Source organism: Miniopterus schreibersii (genome assembly GCF_964146895.1).
Source record: "Miniopterus schreibersii genome assembly, chromosome: 2".
Taxonomy (NCBI): Eukaryota; Metazoa; Chordata; class Mammalia; order Chiroptera; family Miniopteridae; genus Miniopterus; species Miniopterus schreibersii.
Genome location: NC_138102.1, coordinates 87344199 through 87361734, shown reverse-complemented (window position 1 = coordinate 87361734; position 17536 = coordinate 87344199). Strand labels below are relative to the sequence as shown.

General features: G+C 40.4%; 1 protein-coding gene across 5 annotated transcripts in view; it reads left to right on the top strand.

The window, feature by feature from the left end:
* The first annotated feature begins 662 nt into the window (after positions 1 to 662).
* Positions 663 to 17536, top strand: part of DCLK1 (doublecortin like kinase 1) — a 430094-nt gene continuing 413220 nt past the window's right edge. For all 5 annotated transcript variants that reach the window (XM_081129414.1, XM_081129413.1, XM_081129415.1 and 2 more), the window contains exons 1-2: positions 663 to 1003; positions 5561 to 5955. In XM_081129414.1, the coding sequence (XP_080985540.1) occupies positions 5580 to 5955 (376 nt within the window). In that variant the 5' untranslated portion in view covers positions 663 to 1003; positions 5561 to 5579. The remainder of the gene's footprint in view (positions 1004 to 5560; positions 5956 to 17536) is intronic.

Sequence of the window (17536 nt, the reverse complement as noted above, 5' to 3'; positions counted from 1 at the left end):
CTCTGCGAACATTTCTGCCTCCAGGAATGAGCAAAGGCTTGTGTGAGCTCATGGGGCTTTGCAGCGCTGACAACCGGTGTTGGCAGCCATGAGGTGTCCAACAGTGAAACCTGACTCTTTAGTTAGCAAGGGCCTATTGTGACATACTTGGCTCCAAGCAGAGGTCACTTGAATTTCAAGGGTGACTCAAGTCTTGGAGTCCAGTGGAGATGAAGGGTGGGATCCAAGCGTAGGCCTGCCCCTTCCAAATGAGTGGGGCCGAGGGGGACACTACAGTGTACAGGTTAGGAGGATCCAGGTGGGTCCTCTCAGGAGGTACTGCACGGATGTATCTTGGCTTTCATAATCCTGGCAAAGGTGTCAAACCCTGAAGGCACATCACAGTGTGTGTACGGAGGTGGGGCGAACTCTTTACCGCCGAGCCACACCTCGCCGCTCAGCCTTGCACATTGCTTGACTCAGACCTAGCCCCATCCACGTTCTCTTTCTCTGTCCACCGTCTGATCGGCCCCTATTTCCAGACGATCACTCCTGGGGACTGGGGAGGTTTAGCGGTTCGCTTAAGCCAGTTGCACTGAGGTCGCGGCGCCCGGCAGCGGGTGCGGGGAGGAGAAGGGCTCCGGGCGCAGCCGCGGTGAGTGCGCCCTGCCAAGAAGGGCGGGGGAGCAGGGCGCGCACGCGGAGGAGGAGAAGGGGGAGAAGGCCGGGCTCGTGAGCGAGACAGCCGGCAGAAAAGGGAGCGCGCCCGCTGCCGCCGCCCTCCTCCAGAGAGAGGCTGGAGTGAGGCTGTGCGGAGCGCTGCATTTCAAAGAGGACGGGCCAAGGCTCATCCCCGCACTAGCGGCTGAAGCCCAGACGCCCACGCTCCCTCAGCTGCCGCAGGCCGGCCCGCGCCCCGCCGCAGCCCCGCACCCCGGCCGCGCCCAGCCGCGGCGAGGTCAGCATCCGGAGGTGGCCCCGCGCTAGGCTACAAAGACCCCCGGCAGCGCCTCTCAACTGACTGGTGCGTGGTTTGTCGTTGCTAGGGAAGGGACCTGCGGGGAGGGCGGGCTGCGGGGTGCCGGAGATGGCGAGGAGCTGCGGGCAGGGCGGACGCTCTGCTCAGCCCGCCGCTGCCCTGCCCGCTGTTCCTCGAAAGGCGCTGCCCATCTGGCCAGCCCGGCGCCGGCCGGGGGCGGTGTGCGCCGGCAGTCCGGGGTTGCTGGCACCTGCCTCTTTTGTCTGCTGCTACGCGGCTTAAAATGGGGAGTCGGACGAGCGCCCCCCCACCCCGCCCCAGCTTTTCGCCGCGTTGTTAGTGGAGAAGGAGAGCCAAGGCGGAGGAGCTGGTCGAGGTGTTTGTCATTGTCACAACTCGCCCCCGAACGAGGAGCAAGTCTGCGCCTAGAAGGAGTGGCCAGGCCAGGCCTCTTATTGTGTGCTCTCCCGTGGGCCCGGGAGGGTGTTGTGCGCTGGAGGATGGGGCGATCTGTCGTGGTGGGTGGCTGCAGTGTGGGTGTTGCAGGTGCATTTGCAGGGCCTCAGGTTCCTTGGGGACAGTGAGGATGCTCATATACAAATTAGTTCCTGTAGTGCTAAAAGCACGCGGAGAAGAAATGGCATTTTCCTCCTAGTGGGAGCGCACGCACGGCCCTGCATTGCCCCACAAAAGAGGCTGCTTTTGCAAACCAGATTTGCTAGGAATCGCTGCTGCATTTGGCAAGGAGATGCTGGTAGAAGATGGAGCTGGTGAAAGGTTTCATTCAAACAGGCTCAGTCTCTCGGCACCTGTGAATGTGTGTCCAGATTATGGTGCACACGAGTTGCGCCGCCACACTGCAGGCTGTTCTGTGAATAGGTTTTACCAATGTTCCCAAATAAATCGCCTTTGAAAGGGAAAGGAAAGTAGGACAGCGTTTTAACTATGAAATGCCACATGGATGCGGGTTCAGGAGGAATTTAAGAGAGAATATATGTAGGAACATTATGGAGGATCCATGCACATCCTGTGATGTCTTCCTCCAGGGTGGTGCCAGAACTCTGAAGGTGTGTGTGTGTCTCTAATTCTAATTCCAGTCCATCCACCTGCATTCTCATCCACTGGCAGAAATATGCCTTGAGACTTCCAGGTTTAGCATCGATTTAGATATGGTAGTATTTATAACAAATTATGTGGTGGTGGTGTGTGTGGGTGTGTTGGGTGGAGGGGAGACCTTGGAAATAGAAACTTAGAAGCTCATCTAGAGGATGAACACAGGTTCTTCAAAATTGTGAGGAGTCCCACAGAGAACAATGGAGGATGCTGATTTGTTGGCCTGAAAGTATTTATAGGAACATCTGGGATAAGAGCCATGCCCCCCTTCTTCTCACCCAGGTGTCTGTGATCTCTGTGGCTATGGCCCTGTGGTTACTGTCTTGGTACCACCGTACATGTGGCTTAGGCCCATAACCACCTATAGTCTGTGAACATGTGGTTATGTGCTTTAGCCGGCTTCCTGTGCAGAAAGTGGGAGCTTGTAGAGGCCCAGTGAGTCTTCTTGGTTCAAATATATGACTAAGCCATCTGGAGAGCTGAGCCAGCCTAGGCAAGAGAAACACACTTATTTTGATGTCTCATGTAATTACTAGAACACTAAGATGTGTAATGTGGTTTGTGACATTCATTTAGTGGTAGCCATAGTCTTGAAAATGATTTCACTTTGAGTATGGTTTTTCTTTGTTGCCAACATCAGCCCCTACCTTTGGGCAGGCTCAGTGAAGGGAAATAGAAGATATGGATGGTCTCTGCCCTGGTTGAACGTGTGATCCAGTATGAGGATATATGCAAAACAACCCAAATCAACTTTTCTCTATTTATTGAACTTTTTTTCATTTGCTTTGGAATTCTTGGTTTTAAACACCTGTTCCCTCTAAGGAATTCCAGTAATTGCTATCTGTTTTGGTCTTTGCAAATTGTGACTCAACAAGAGCCCTTTCAAACTAGACTTGCACTCTCCGGTCACACAACTGTTCCATCCTTTACTAGGGTCCTACTTGTTTTCTTTGGGCTTCTATAGATTTGGGGGGAAATCCTAGTGTTGGAGGAATGATCGCTGGCTTTAAAAAGAAACAAAATATTCAAAAGCCAATCTGGCCTTTATGATTTACAAAGTTTGAAGAGGTTAGGGAGTTGGCATGACTACTGGCAGTATCATCTCCCCAATCCCCCTTTGGAAGACAAAGAGCTTTTAAAAACAAATACATTTTTAAAAGTAGGAGCAGTTATGATATTTTGGGCAAAATATTGATTTTATTACTCTATTAATAGCTGTCAGAGGGTGGGATGTCAACTGGTAATTGTTTTGTAATTATCTAACTTCAGTGCAACTAGTTCGTATCTACCTATATATGCTGTAACTTTTCCTGGAAAATACAAATGAAGAGGCATGAAGTAGTTTTCATATCTGAAAGAAAAAAATATACTGAACTAATAATCACTTCAGATTTAAATCACACTCCACTGCCCCTTCCCCACCCCACTTGGGGTCAGCAATAGAGTAATGAGCAGGTGAAGGAAGACATCAGAGGCCTGCTGACCACTGTATTCTCTTCAGACGTCTTCAGGAGTTAAGTCGCCTGCCCAAGGTCACAGAGCTATATAGGAGTGAGGGCCAAAAAAGTCCCTACTGTATATGCAAGGAGGGTCTAATTTCAGGGGGTCTAAGCCTTTAGAACACAGAACACATGGGGTGACAACGAGAGAGTGCCAGCTTTAGAGTTATTCATAGTAAATCTGGGTTTAAATCGCAACTCCCTCATTTATGACTTTGGGGCCCTGGATATATCCCTCACCCTCAGGCACAAATATTACCTACCTCGTTGGATTGTCATGAAATTTAGAAGAGAATATTAGGACATTACACAGTTGATTGCTGAGTAATAGTGACAGGCACATCATAGATATTCAGTAAATATTAGCATTTTCTACTTCATTCATTTCAGAAGGACACATGCTTTTGAGCATGAATTTTTAGCCGTTCTGAATGGTTCATAGGTCACGGAAAGGTCAGGGAAGCTTGGCAGTGCTTTTGGTTAATTTGGACTGATCTTCGGAAAGGGGACATCACTTCTGTGGTGGGATTTTGGGAGCACTCATAGGTTGTTGACCTAAATTTTCCATTTCCCTTATATTTTATTTCAACATTCCTGAAATTTTGTCTTTAGAACTTCTTTACTTTGCATTCTGAAGGTTTTTTCCCATTTTCTAGATTGACCTGATAAAACATGCATCCCCCAAAGGAGCAACACCACAAACCTTTATCAACTAACCCCTTAGCAAGGATGAATTGATTCCTGAGGCAGCTTGCTGATAGCAGGCTCCACAGAAAGTAAAATGGGGACCGAAGAGTGCAGGCATACCTTTCGGAGGGTCATGAGTGGAAATCAGGAGGATTCACCAGGAGCCTCCCTTACCAGAAGGTGGAGATTCTATGCCTACTAGTTCTTTCTTTGACAGAATCAGGAACAGAAAAGCAGATGTTATTAATAAAAATATTAATACTTATCACATGCTAGACACTATCTTAAGTGCTTCTTGTATATTAACTTATTTGATGATTAATATTAACCCTGAGGTAGGTACTATTATCATTTCCATGCATAGTTAAGGAAACTGAGGCTTAAGGATGTTGACTAAGTAGATTTCTCAAAGTTGCACAGTTAGTACCAGGTCAGGTCTGAATCAACATCTTCAAGCCTTGATTTCTCCAAGGAAAAGCAAAAACCCTTTATCCTTTGTTGTTGTTTTTGTTGATCTTATCTCCCTCCGCCCCTTCTTCCTCCTTCTCCGTCTCCCTTTTCTTATTTTTTAATCCTGTTTTTCTGAAGCACTAATGTAAATAAATGAGTTATGGTGCATTAACTTTTTAAAATAATTCCTATTGAATATGTGAGTATGTTGGAAAATCTTCCTTAAGTTGGTAAAATTTACAGATTAATTCCATTTGCTCTCCATCTGGCCGTGGGGACTACAAACACTAAGTAATATAGACAATCTGATTATGAAATGCTGCCCACTGTCTCTTTTTCCTGGCCCACCACCTCTCTTTAACTGAATGGTGATGTGAAAGCTTTCTTCCTGCCTACCATCAGGGTTAGCACACTGCCCTGCAGGCAGTCTGGAGCTTTGGAGTCAAGCAAATCTGGGTCAGAGTTCTTGGTTCAAGCATTACTCAACTGTCTAACTTTGATAAATTTAGGAGAATTTTTTTCTCTGTTTCAGTTTCTTTGTTGGTAAATAAAGATCATAATACTTTGAAAGGTTTGTTGTGACTATTGGAAATAATAGTTGTTCAAAGCCTGATACATTGTTAGGTGATCAGTACAAAGTAGCTGTTTCTAATAAAACTCAGGATGATTAATAAGCTCTTTCCACGGGGTCTGCCTCTTCTTTTTCTTTGTTGTCTTCTTTCTCTCCCAACTCGATTCATATTAAATATATTATCATTTCTAGCACTGTTTCCACCAGCTGCTCTCAAGCTGAGTCTCTCAAATCATAATCTTAAATAACATGTGTCTCTGTTTTTATTGCTGTGCCTCATAGATTCAACTTGAACTGCGTCATGTCCTTCGGCAGAGACATGGAGCTGGAGCACTTTGATGAGAGGGATAAGGCCCAGAGATACAGCAGAGGGTCGCGGGTGAATGGGCTGCCCAGCCCCACACATAGCGCCCACTGCAGCTTTTACAGAACCCGCACGCTGCAGACGCTCAGCTCCGAGAAAAAGGCCAAGAAAGTTCGTTTTTATCGAAATGGAGATCGGTATTTCAAAGGGATTGTGTATGCCATCTCCCCAGACCGGTTCCGATCTTTTGAAGCCCTGCTAGCTGATTTGACCCGAACTCTGTCGGATAATGTGAATTTGCCCCAGGGAGTGAGAACAATCTACACCATTGATGGGCTCAAGAAGGTTTCCAGCCTGGACCAACTGGTGGAAGGTGAGCATTATGAAATAACTCTCCAATGACCTTGGAGGACAGTTCTCATATTTCCACATTGCTCTAGCCAGCTCCCACTTGATCTTTAAGAGGCAGCATTCTGCCTTGTGGTGCTGATTCTTATTGTTTCACATGTTTGCAAGCTCACGTTGCTGTACTTACCAAAGTGTAAAAAAGAAAAAAAGAAAAAAAATGGAACATACTGACAAATCTCAGAGGGAAGGCAGAGATGGGTGAGTGCGTAGGGGGAGAGATTAACCAAAGAATTTATATGCGTAAATGCATAACCAACACATGAGCACAGACAATAATGTGATGAAGGCCTGGTGGGGGAGTAGGTGTAGAAGGGGTCAAATGGAGGAAAAAAAGGGGACATCTGTAATTCTTTCAATAATAAAGATAAATTAAAAAACAAAAAACAAAAGCTAATGGTATTAGGTTAGCTAGCTCCTAGTAATGAGTTTAGAGAATGAGTGTCTTAATTCTGCAACATACTGTATTTTTTTTATCACACATATGCTACATTAATTTTAAAAGTCCATTTTTATATATCTAATCACATAGCTCATCTTCATTTCTAGAAGGAAACTTAACTTTTGCTATCACGATGTCTGAAAGTACTTGAACTAAAAATAATGGATCATGAAATTTTAGAGTTGAAAGGAAGCTTTCAAACCCAAATTTTAAGTACCAAACCCATTGATTATATCACAGGAGACTGAAGTCCAGAAAATTCAAGTGACATGTTTTTGGTTATAGAGCAGTTAGTGGTGATGCTGGACCAAAAATTAGATTTCTTGGCAATTCTTTTCAATATGATGCTTCCTTTTAAGTTTTAAAGGATTGTTATCTTTCTGTGATATTTGAGGATATAAAGGAATTGATCTGTTCAGCTTATTATTTAAGTCCAGTTTAGGTTAACAGTAATTATCTGTTTTAGACGTTTCATGTGAAACTAGGACTACTTAGATCCACCGGTGAGGCTTGGTGTCTTGTTCAAGCAGAGTGTGTTTCTTATTTTGAGCTACTCAGTCCCAACCCCACTGGAGCAGAGCATAACCATAATCACCTTAGAAATCCTAATCAAAGGAAAATAACTTGGAGAGAAGTAACTGGGATTAAAGTCATGCTAAGGTGTAAAACAAGATACTGATCTTCTTTGGAGAGTAGGTTTTTCTAAGATTGAAGTCTTAAGGTCCTAGTGAAGCAATACACAGCACAAACGAATGTGGAAAGGAAGTTTGTAGGTTGTAAGTGCTTGATTTCACCCTGAGTTCACCTTTACTCCAGAAATACTTGCCCAGGCCCTGTTTTCTTATTGGACCCAGGAGGAATCCTTTGCATGTAATGACCTATCTCTCTTGTGCAGTAATAGGAAGCATCTCTTTCATCCCCCCTACCTTCCCATCCCACCCCGTGGTGTTTTGGATTGCTCTGTCTTCACCACACACAGGCAAGCCCGCTTGTCCTCCTTTGGAGGCAGAGTTTGTATGTAATTCAAGGCTGAGAGCTTCTGTGTCTTTTTCTCATTTTCCTTCCCTTTACCCTTTGGCAGCATGTCAGTGCAGTCACAGTATGACTGGACTTGAGAGAATGTAGAGGACCTGGCTTTGGTGTGTTTATTTTGTGAAAATTCACATCTCTTTTTGATGACTTGTCATCCTGCCAAGATGCCTGTAGACTTGGCCTTTGTCGTTCTATTCAAATGTTGGAACTTCCAGTAAGTTAAAGGGGAAGAATGAACATGAAAATTTTCTGCATCAGCTTTGACCCTATCCTTTTCATGACCCTGGAAAATACAAGGATAAAGAAAACATTTGGTGGGATATTCCAAGGTATCTGAATAAAGATCAAATACAAAGTCAGGTGCATGGCTAGTCACCAGACCATCCCTTTGAGGGCTGATGGTATTGTGAAGAAAATATTCCAAGATCTCAAAGCATATGCTAACAGAGCTGGGCCTGACTCCTCACTCTGTTCTAGAATCACATGTGCAACATCTATGATGGGAGGGGCACTTAAATCAGACACCCCCCCCCCCCCAGGATTGAGAGGTAGCCAGAGATATTCCTATGATTCCCATCCATCAAGGAGAAGGTGTGAGAGATGGGAAATGATGACAGTACTTTACATTCAGGGACCAGCAAAGCCATGACATGCTTCCCACAACCTTCTTTGTCAGTTTTTTAACACAAAAGAATGCCTGCTCTGAGAAATTGCTGTCCTGACTGAGAATAATAATGATAGCTCACCGTTATTGAGCATGTGTCTTACATACATGAACACACTTAATTCTCATAGTGATTCTAGGAGGTGCTGTTATCACCCTAATACTAAGGTGAGAAAAGTGAGGCATAGTGTGGTTAAGTGATCTGCTCAGAGTCACAGCAAGAAATGGTAGAGTTCGGGTTTCAACCCAGGAAAGCTGGTGCCAAAGCTTGAGCTCATATCAGCCACAAATAGGAAGCTGAGTGAGGTAGTTGTAGTGGCTTTTAAATGAAATTTTATTGTATTAGCTTCTTCTTGAAAACAAATGTTTTTAACTTTGATTTAATTCCAGGAATGACAATACTGCTCCTAGAAACACTTTAATTTTTCATTTGCCTCCAAATACATTTCTTTCCAATCAATATGAAGTAACTGCAGATTGAATGTTTTGATGATAAATAAATTACTTTTGGAAAAAAATACTTTTTATCTGATTGACTGAATGCTAACTTCAGTAGTGTATAAGTCCATATATTGGCTGCATTTTAAAAAAATTCAGTTTAAACATTTTTTTCTTATGTAGAACACTGACAGTTAACATGCAGCTGGAGTGTTGAAATAGCTGGAAATTCATTTAGATTTGCTTCTTTATCAATTACATTTTTGCTTAGTCTGTTAAAATGCAAACCATTGCTTCATATTCATCATTAGGTTCATAGCTCTTACTTTACATACTAATTTGGTGTAAACTTCAATGCATGTTATTAGCTTCTAGTTTCCTCTTCCAATATGATGACCTTTGAGTTTTAAATTAAATCTGTTTAGTGGGTGCGGTGACAAGTGAATATACCTTGTAAGTTTTTTAAACTTTGTTCTTTCTCACTTGTCTCAGACTAAAAATTCCAAATTACAATGACATATGTGAGGTTCTTTGTGTATAACAGTCTGAGGTCACCTTTACTATTTTATTATTATTATACACAGATTATTATACCTAAATTTGTTTCAATGTGTTGAAAGAACTGGTGTTTAGCCAAAAGTATGCATGTATAAGTGTGTATACATGTTTGCGTATGATTGTATGTATGTCTATCTATGCATGTATGTATATATGTATACATACACACACATGTACACACAGACTCTTAAGAGTAAACAGTGGATGATATTTTGAAAACCATCATGCTCAATAAGGAAAAGTGAATTGCAGGCTTATTTCTGCAGGTGACTGACCTTGAAACTTGGCTGCATTTTCCCAATATTCCCTCTCTTTCCCCAATTTTTACATTATTTATACTCTACTGTAAGTATGTAAATGTTGTGAATCAAAGTCCTTTATCTAGTGATTTTGTTTATTGTGTTTGATGCCATGCAGATTTACAAATTTTATATAATCAAATGTATCAGTCTTTTTATTTATGGCTTGATTTTTCATGCCTCTTGGGCCCTCTGCACACTGAGATTATAAAACTGTTTCCCTCATTTTTTCTAGTGTTTTTATGTTTTCATTTTAAATTTTTTATTTATTTTTTATATTTTAAGTATATCTTTATTGATTTCAGAGAGAGGAAGGGAGAGGGAGAGAGAGAGAGAGAACATCAATGATTAGAGAGTCATTGATTGGCTGCCTCTTGCATGGCCCTTACTGGGGATCGAGCCCACAACCTGGGCATGTGTCCTGACTGGAATTTAACCACTATCTCCTGGATCATAGGTTGATGCTTAACTGCTGAGCCACTCCGGCTGGGAAAAGTTTTTTTTTTACTTTATTGATTGATTTTAGAGAGAGGAAAAGAGAGAGAGAGGGAGAGAGAGAGACACACTGATATGTTGTTCCACTTATTGATGCATTCATTGATTGATTCTTGTATGTGTCCTGACCTGACCTGACCCGGGATCAAACCCACAACCTTGGCGTATCAGGGCGATGCTCTAACCCACTGAGCTACCCGGCCATGGCTTTTATGTGTTCATTTAAAAAAATATTCTAAGGGAAGTCGTATTAGTACAATGTGAATAAGAATTCAATTATTTTTTCCAGGCTAGCTGCCTCATTTTTAATTTTAATTTTGAAATTAATTTGGACTTAATAGAAGTGTCACAGAGAGAGTTTCCATATGCCCTTCACACAGCTTCCCGTAATGGAACATTTTACACAACCATGATACAATTATTAAAAGTAAAAATTAACTTTGGAAAAATGCTAGTAACTAAACTAAAGGCTTTATGCAGTTTTCATCAATTTTTCCAATAATGCCCTATTTTTCTTTTGTTCCAGAATCACACATTGCATGTAGGAACCATGTCTCCTTCTCTTCCTCCAAGTGTGACAATTATTCAGTCTTTCCTTGTCTTTAATGACTTGACATTTTTTAAGAGTATTGGTCAGTTACTTTGTAGAATGTCCCTCAATTTGGGTTTACCTAATGACTAAGTTGAAGTTATGTGTTTGTAGCAAAAATTCCACAGAAGTGTCCTTCTCAGTGCATCATTTCCAAGGTACATGAAGTTGCTGTGTCTCATTACTGGTAAGATTAACTATGATCAGTTGGTTAAGGTGGTGTCTGCCAGTTATCTTCACTCTAAAATTACTATTTTCCCCTTTGTAATAGATAACTATTTTGAGGAGAAACTTTGAAGCTATGTAAATATCTTGTTTTTCTTTCAACTTTTGCCCATGTTGGCATTTGTTTATTGGTGGATTTTGCCTGTAATAATTATTATTGTGGTGTTTCAATGTGACTTTCTATTTCCCTCTTTTCTTGCCTCACCTTTAAACACTTTCCTGTCTTTGGCTCATCTACTATGATGTCATCAAGTCCCATTATTTAACTCACTCTTTTAAGGACAATTACTTCCAAATCAGACCTTTCTTCTGCATGCCAACCACCTGGATATATTAAACGGGTACTCCAATCCTTAGTCCTTTCAAACGTAACATGATAAATGTGAACTCATTATTTTCCATTATCTAGAATTTATTCTTCTTCTCATGTTCTGAATCTCATTAAATGGTGTCACCATCTAACTTAACATCACCCTGACTTCTCCTTCCCTGCTTCCCTCAAATCCAAGCTGTCAACAGATTCTTTTGATTCTACTTAAGACATTTCTTTAGTTTGTTCACTCCTCTCCACCACCATTATTGTAGTTTTCAAGGTCTTATTGTTTTAACAATGTTACTTTTGTTGACTGAAGAAGTGATACATTTTTTTTCTACAGTGGTGAGTGCTGTAGAAAATTTTGAAGGATGAAAAAAAAAAGTAAAAAAAGAAAAAGAAATAACTCCTTGTATTCCTACCATTGATCTCTTGTTGTCTCTCCCCTGTACTGTTGGAATAGGATTCTAAAGTAAAAATGCTTATCTTAGTTTTTCTTTTCTTTATAGAATCTGTATTTACCCCTGCTTTTCCATTCCCATTACAGCCTCTCTTAGATCAGGTCCTTTAGGACACATGTGTCCCAAACAGTAGTCTTCAAAGAAGTTTTCCTGCCTATAAACCTAGCCATAGACAAAGCACTTTATGTCATATCTTTGCTTCATAATGGCTTTCCTGCTTACATATGGGATAGATGTACCCTCAATCTTTAATGTGCTCCTGCCCCTTCCTTCTGTCCTGGCCTTGTCTCCTATGGCTCCTTGATGCACTCTGCACTGAGCTCCTTGTGCTGTTCCAGTCTGGGTTTCCCTCTTCTGCATAAGGAGGGTAAGATAGGTGCCCTCCGGAGGGTGCATGGCCTCATAGTTAAGCCATGGCTCTGGAGTCAAACCACCTACATTTGAATCCTGATTCCACCTTTGCTAGCCCTGTGACCTTGAGCAAACTGCCTAACTCTTTGTGCCTCTTTGTGCCCTGTGATAAGTGGTGGGTTTACACTTAGCTCATAGGATTGTGGTGAGGGTTAGAATAGGATCTGCTACATGGCAAACATTCAGATAACCTTTTCCACTAATAGTAAGCATCTCCATTCCCTTTACCTCAGCTTTGCCTTGATCTTGCTGACCTCTCAAACCCAGAGCTCTTTCGTGAGAACATCAGCATTTGCTTTCTCTACTTCCTCAACTTCCAATCATATTTCAAGCCCTCAATTAGTACTCTTACACTGTAACATACTTATTTACTTTATATCAAAGTCTCTAGATGTCAGGGAACCATTGGAGTCCTCACTGTCTAACAGGGTGGCTGCAAGTACTCAATAAATATCATTGAAAGAAAAAAGAGTATAAATGGTATAAATGGATAAATTAATTAATGAAAGCAATCTGGCATCACTACCGAATTGGCCATTATAGGACCATGTGTGGCCTACTAAAACCCAGGCCAGTGATCTCTTAAGAATCCTTATCCTCACTTGCTGTTCCTGGAGCATTGAATGCTGATGTCTGGATCTCTCCCAGTCATATCCTTACCACCCCTTGGTTTTCATGGCTCCAGGCGCCTGATTTCTCTCAGTTCCCTTCAATGGCTCTTCCATCTCTGAGCACTCTTTAAAAACTGGAGTTACCCTGGATTTTATGTTGTCCATCTGGGCCTGGTCTTCCTGAGCATTTTCTTTAATCTCCATAGCTGTGGCTGCCACCTGTATCTCCCTTCCAAACTCCAGACCTATATTTCCATCTGCTTGCTGGAAATCTACAACTGGTTGGCTTCTAGGAACTTCAAATTCAATATGTGCACAAACAAATTAATTTCCTTCCTTACCATCTAATCTAAACTTGTTCCCCTTTGTACTTGATCTATTGTGGTATATAGGAAGTTGGCCAAAATAGAAGTTTCAGTGTAATCTTTTCAGTGTCGTGAACTCACATCGCCTTGGACCTCACATCCAATTAATTGCCAATTCTGGTTCATTCTATCTGCTAAGTACTCCTTATAGCATCCACTCCTCTCTGTCCCTAGTTCAGGTGTGTAAACTTCTCCATCTACCCTTGGTATTTTAGAATAGCTTTCTAAATGGTATCTTGACTTCTGTCTCCCATTTAGTCATTCCTTCACACTGCCGCCAGTGTGATCTTTCTAAAACCCAGATGTGATACATATAACTTTGACCTTGTTGCTACTACAGTCTTATTCTGTTTGTCCCTAGAATCACTTTTATTTTATTTTTGAGAAAGACATAATACTATCTCACCATCCCTTTACTGTACTATGCAGTAGAGCATATTATTATTTTATTTTTATCTGGAATGCTGTCCTCTTTCTTTTCTGCCAGTGAAAATCTTACCCCTTGCTTCACTTCCCAAGCCAGCAAGAATTCTATTTCCTCTTTATTGATTGACCAGTGGGAAGTAAGAAGTGCTTTTCTTCTCCTTTGAGTTAGAATTGCCTGGACCACTTATTTAGCAATTATCACTTATTCCCTTGTGGTGGAATCTTTCATATAACACATCTTGCCTTCTAAACTCTTTGAAGACAAATTCATGACTTAGGATTCTTTTCACTTCCCAGGGTGACTAATTCACATCTTGTATATTGAGGATTTAGGATGTTTTTAATTTTTATGTGTTGTGGCCAATGTTGTATATACTTGTTTCAGTTTTGTTGTTTTCTGTTATTTGTTTGGATAAACTTTTAGCCAAGAGATGAACTTTTCATGGCTTTCAATACAGTTTGTCATGTTGCTTTCCAAAAGGATTGTTATCAATTTATAATGTCTCTAGTGGTATTTTATATTTAAATTTTATTGTGTTTTTATCCTTTGCCATATATTTTAATATCTCGTATTTTACTAAATTATAAAATGTTTGTACATTATATTAACCCAGGTCCTCAATCTGTTTTCCCCTTTTTATTTTAGTTTCTTTAATTTTCAATTGTATCAGTTTTAAATTTTAAAAATTTTAACAATTGGATCTCCCCAATTTTCCTTATAAGTTCTTTTTCTGTTGTTTTGAATGGAGAAGTCAACATTTTCCATGGGTCTGACAAACATATTTAAATTTTATTTTCTATAAGCTTATTTTTATGTACTATTCTATTGTGATAGACTTCCAGGGAACAATGATCTATAAGTGCCTTTGGGAATCTTTTTTCTTACCTTTAATAGCACTATTAAAATTGTGTTTTTAAACCATTGTCTTCCAGGTAGTTTATGAAATGTTGCTGCGCATATCTGAGACAGCCTCATATAATAGAATATCCAGAAGGCACTTTATGATATTTTATTCTGTAAATAATGTCTTTCATATAATTTACCCTCGTTCAGTCTCAGAAAGTTCAATATATATTTGAGCTTTCCCAGCTTTTACTATAACTCGCAATAGTAAATTTTAATTGCCAGAGTGTTCAATGAGAAGATTTATACTCTGGAAAAATGAAATATATTATGGACATCTTCATTTAAGATACTGTTGAACATGCCATATGTAGAACTTAAAGGAATCTAGAGGAGGTAGCAGGCAGCTTTAGTAATGTGAACCATACAGATTAGGTCATTTTCAGGCTGAGGTCAAATGATATTACAGCTGCAATTTACAAGTCACAACTCTTAGCCAGTGAATAAGCAATAAGAAGAAACAGGGCAAACTTCTGTGTCATCTTGTGAAGGAACACATCCCTGGTTGACTCACCACAGGCCTGGTCAACCAGGAAGCTGGTATCATATTACTGGAAGTTTTCAGTAGTGACTTCGAGAATTTCTTTTAGGTGGATATCCTCTCATTTCATAATGAGAGTCTATGGCCAAGTAGAATTACCTTTGCAGATTTTTAAATAATAAACTTTGTTAGGAAAATTTATTTTCATACTTTGAAGAATAAAGGCAAATATAATAATTTAAAAATGTATATGTGATTTTTTGAAAACAAGACACGGACTCTTTACCTTAAAAATTATCTAATATCTTACACAGAAATTATTCCATTCTCTGAAGTCCCAAAAAATACCTAAACCATTCAGGGAAGAACCTATTATATTCTGTTATTTTAGGAGTATTGGTTGGATCCAAACATAATTTCATGCCTTATTTTCTTAATTTTTTGTTGGTGGTGTAAACTGTCACTTTCTTTATCTTTGTCTTTGCTTAGAAGCAAGTATTGATTTTTCTGGCTTTTGTAAATGTCACAGCAATTCAGACAGGTGCTGCTGTTGCAGTTCTTGATATTTGTTGGGATGTCTTGGACACCCAGAGTATTAAATTTCAAGTTGAGGATCAGTCTTAACACAAAGACTTTGCTTGAATAAACTGGAGCAAAATTGGCAGTATCATAACCAACTATCAAGTCATTATGTGTAGTATTTGCCAGCCCCATCTCTAAATAAGTTTTTATACTATTTACTTTAAATGGTCTATGATCTTTGCCATTTTTTGCCCTTGTTTTACTTCACCCCCAGTAAATAATCTAAAACTTCCAAAACAAATTTTGGGCTATACGATTTCCATGTTTTTGGGGTTTCCCCCCATCTAAACATCCAAGCAATTCTCAGTGACATCAGCCGCATGCCCTACAATTCAACTCAATTCTGGCACTTTCTTCCTGGAGATAACATCAGATACCATAGATTAAGGGCTCAGTCCTACAAGACTGTACCCACAGATGCCATTTGCAAGTCCAGGTTGTCATATGTGCTTCTTATAGATTGGCTAATAGATAGGAAGGTCCCATGACCCCCTCCTTTGCTGGAGTGGCTCACAGAACTTAGAGAAACATTTTACTTATTGAAATACCAGTTTATTTTAAAAGTATACAACTCAGGAACAGCCAAATGGAGGAGACCCACAGGGCAAGGTATGGGGAAAAGACTTGGAGCTTCTATGTATGCCCTCTCTGAGCATGATACTCTTGCTGAATCTCCACATGTCCACTGAGTGGAAGCTTTCCAAACCCTGTCCTTTTTTTAATGGAGGCTTTATTAAATATTTAATAAAAAATGTAATACATAGACTTATTGATTAACTCATTGGCCATTGGTGATTAATTCAACCTCTACCTCCTTTCCCTTCTCCCAGGTCAATAGAGTGGGACTGGAAGTTCCAATCCTCTAATTACATGGTTGGTTTCTCTGGCATCCAGTCTGCATCCTTAGGTGCTTCCAAATGTCACTTCATTAACATAAACTCAGGTGTGGTACAGAGGGGTTTGTTATAAATATTAAGACACAGTTATTGCTCTTATCACTTAGCAAATTCCAAGGGTTTTAGGAGCTTTGTGCCAGAAATGGTATGAAGACCAAATATATATTTCTTATTATAAATCACACTATCAAGGCTATTTTGTTCAAGTATACCTTGGTTTAGATAGATTAACTTTCTTTTCTTTAAATTTATCTTTATTGTTGAAAGTATTACATATGTTTCCTTTTTCTCCCCATTGATTCTCTCCACCGGCATCAACTCCCACAACCTCCCAGGTCTTCTACACACTATTTTTTCTGTCCATAGGTCATGCTTATATGCATCTTAGTTCCTTGATTAATCTCTCCCACCCGAATCTCCACTCCCACCTTCCCTCTGAAATTTGTCTGACCGCTTCATGGTTCTATATCTCTGTATTTTGTTCATCAATTTATTTTGTTCATTATATTCCACATATGAATGAGATCATGTAATACTTGTCTTTCTCTGACTGGCTTATTTCACTTAGCATAATCCTTTCCAGGTCAATCCATGCTGTCCCAAAGGGTAAGAGGTCCTTCTTTCTTACAACTGCATAGTATTCCATGGTGTAAATGCATCACAGCTTTTTTTATCCTCTCACTTACTGATGGGCACTTGACTTGTTTCCAGATCTTAGCTATTGTAAATTGTGCTACTATAATCATAAGGGTGCATAAGTTCTTTCTAATTGTTGTTCCGGGTTTCTTAGGATACATTCCTAGAAGTGGGGTCACTAGGTCAAATGGCAGTTCCATTTTTAATTTTTTGAGGAAATTCCATACAGTTTTCCAGAGTGACTATACCAGTCTGCATTCCCACCAGCAGTGTACTTGGTTCCCTTTTCTTCACATCCTTGTAAGCACTTGTCATTTGATGATTTGTTGATGGTAGCCATTCTGACAGGTGTGAGGTGATATCTTGTCATTTTAATTTGCATCTCTCTGATGACTAGTGGCTTTGAGCATTTTTTCATATGTCTCTTGGCCATCTGTATTTCTGTTTTGGAGAAGTGTCTATTTAGGTCCTTTGCCCATTTCTTGATTGGATTGTTTGTCTTCCTTTTGTTAAGTTGTATGAGTTCCTTATATATTTTGGAAATTAATCCTTTATCAGATGTGTCATGGCAAATATGTTCTGCCTTACAGTGGGCTTCTTGTTTGTTTTGTTGATGGTTTATTTTGCTGTGCAGAAGCTTTTTATTTTTATGTGGTCCCACTTGTTTATTTTGTCCTTTGTTTCCCTTTCCGTAGGAGATGTATCAGCAAACATACCGCTG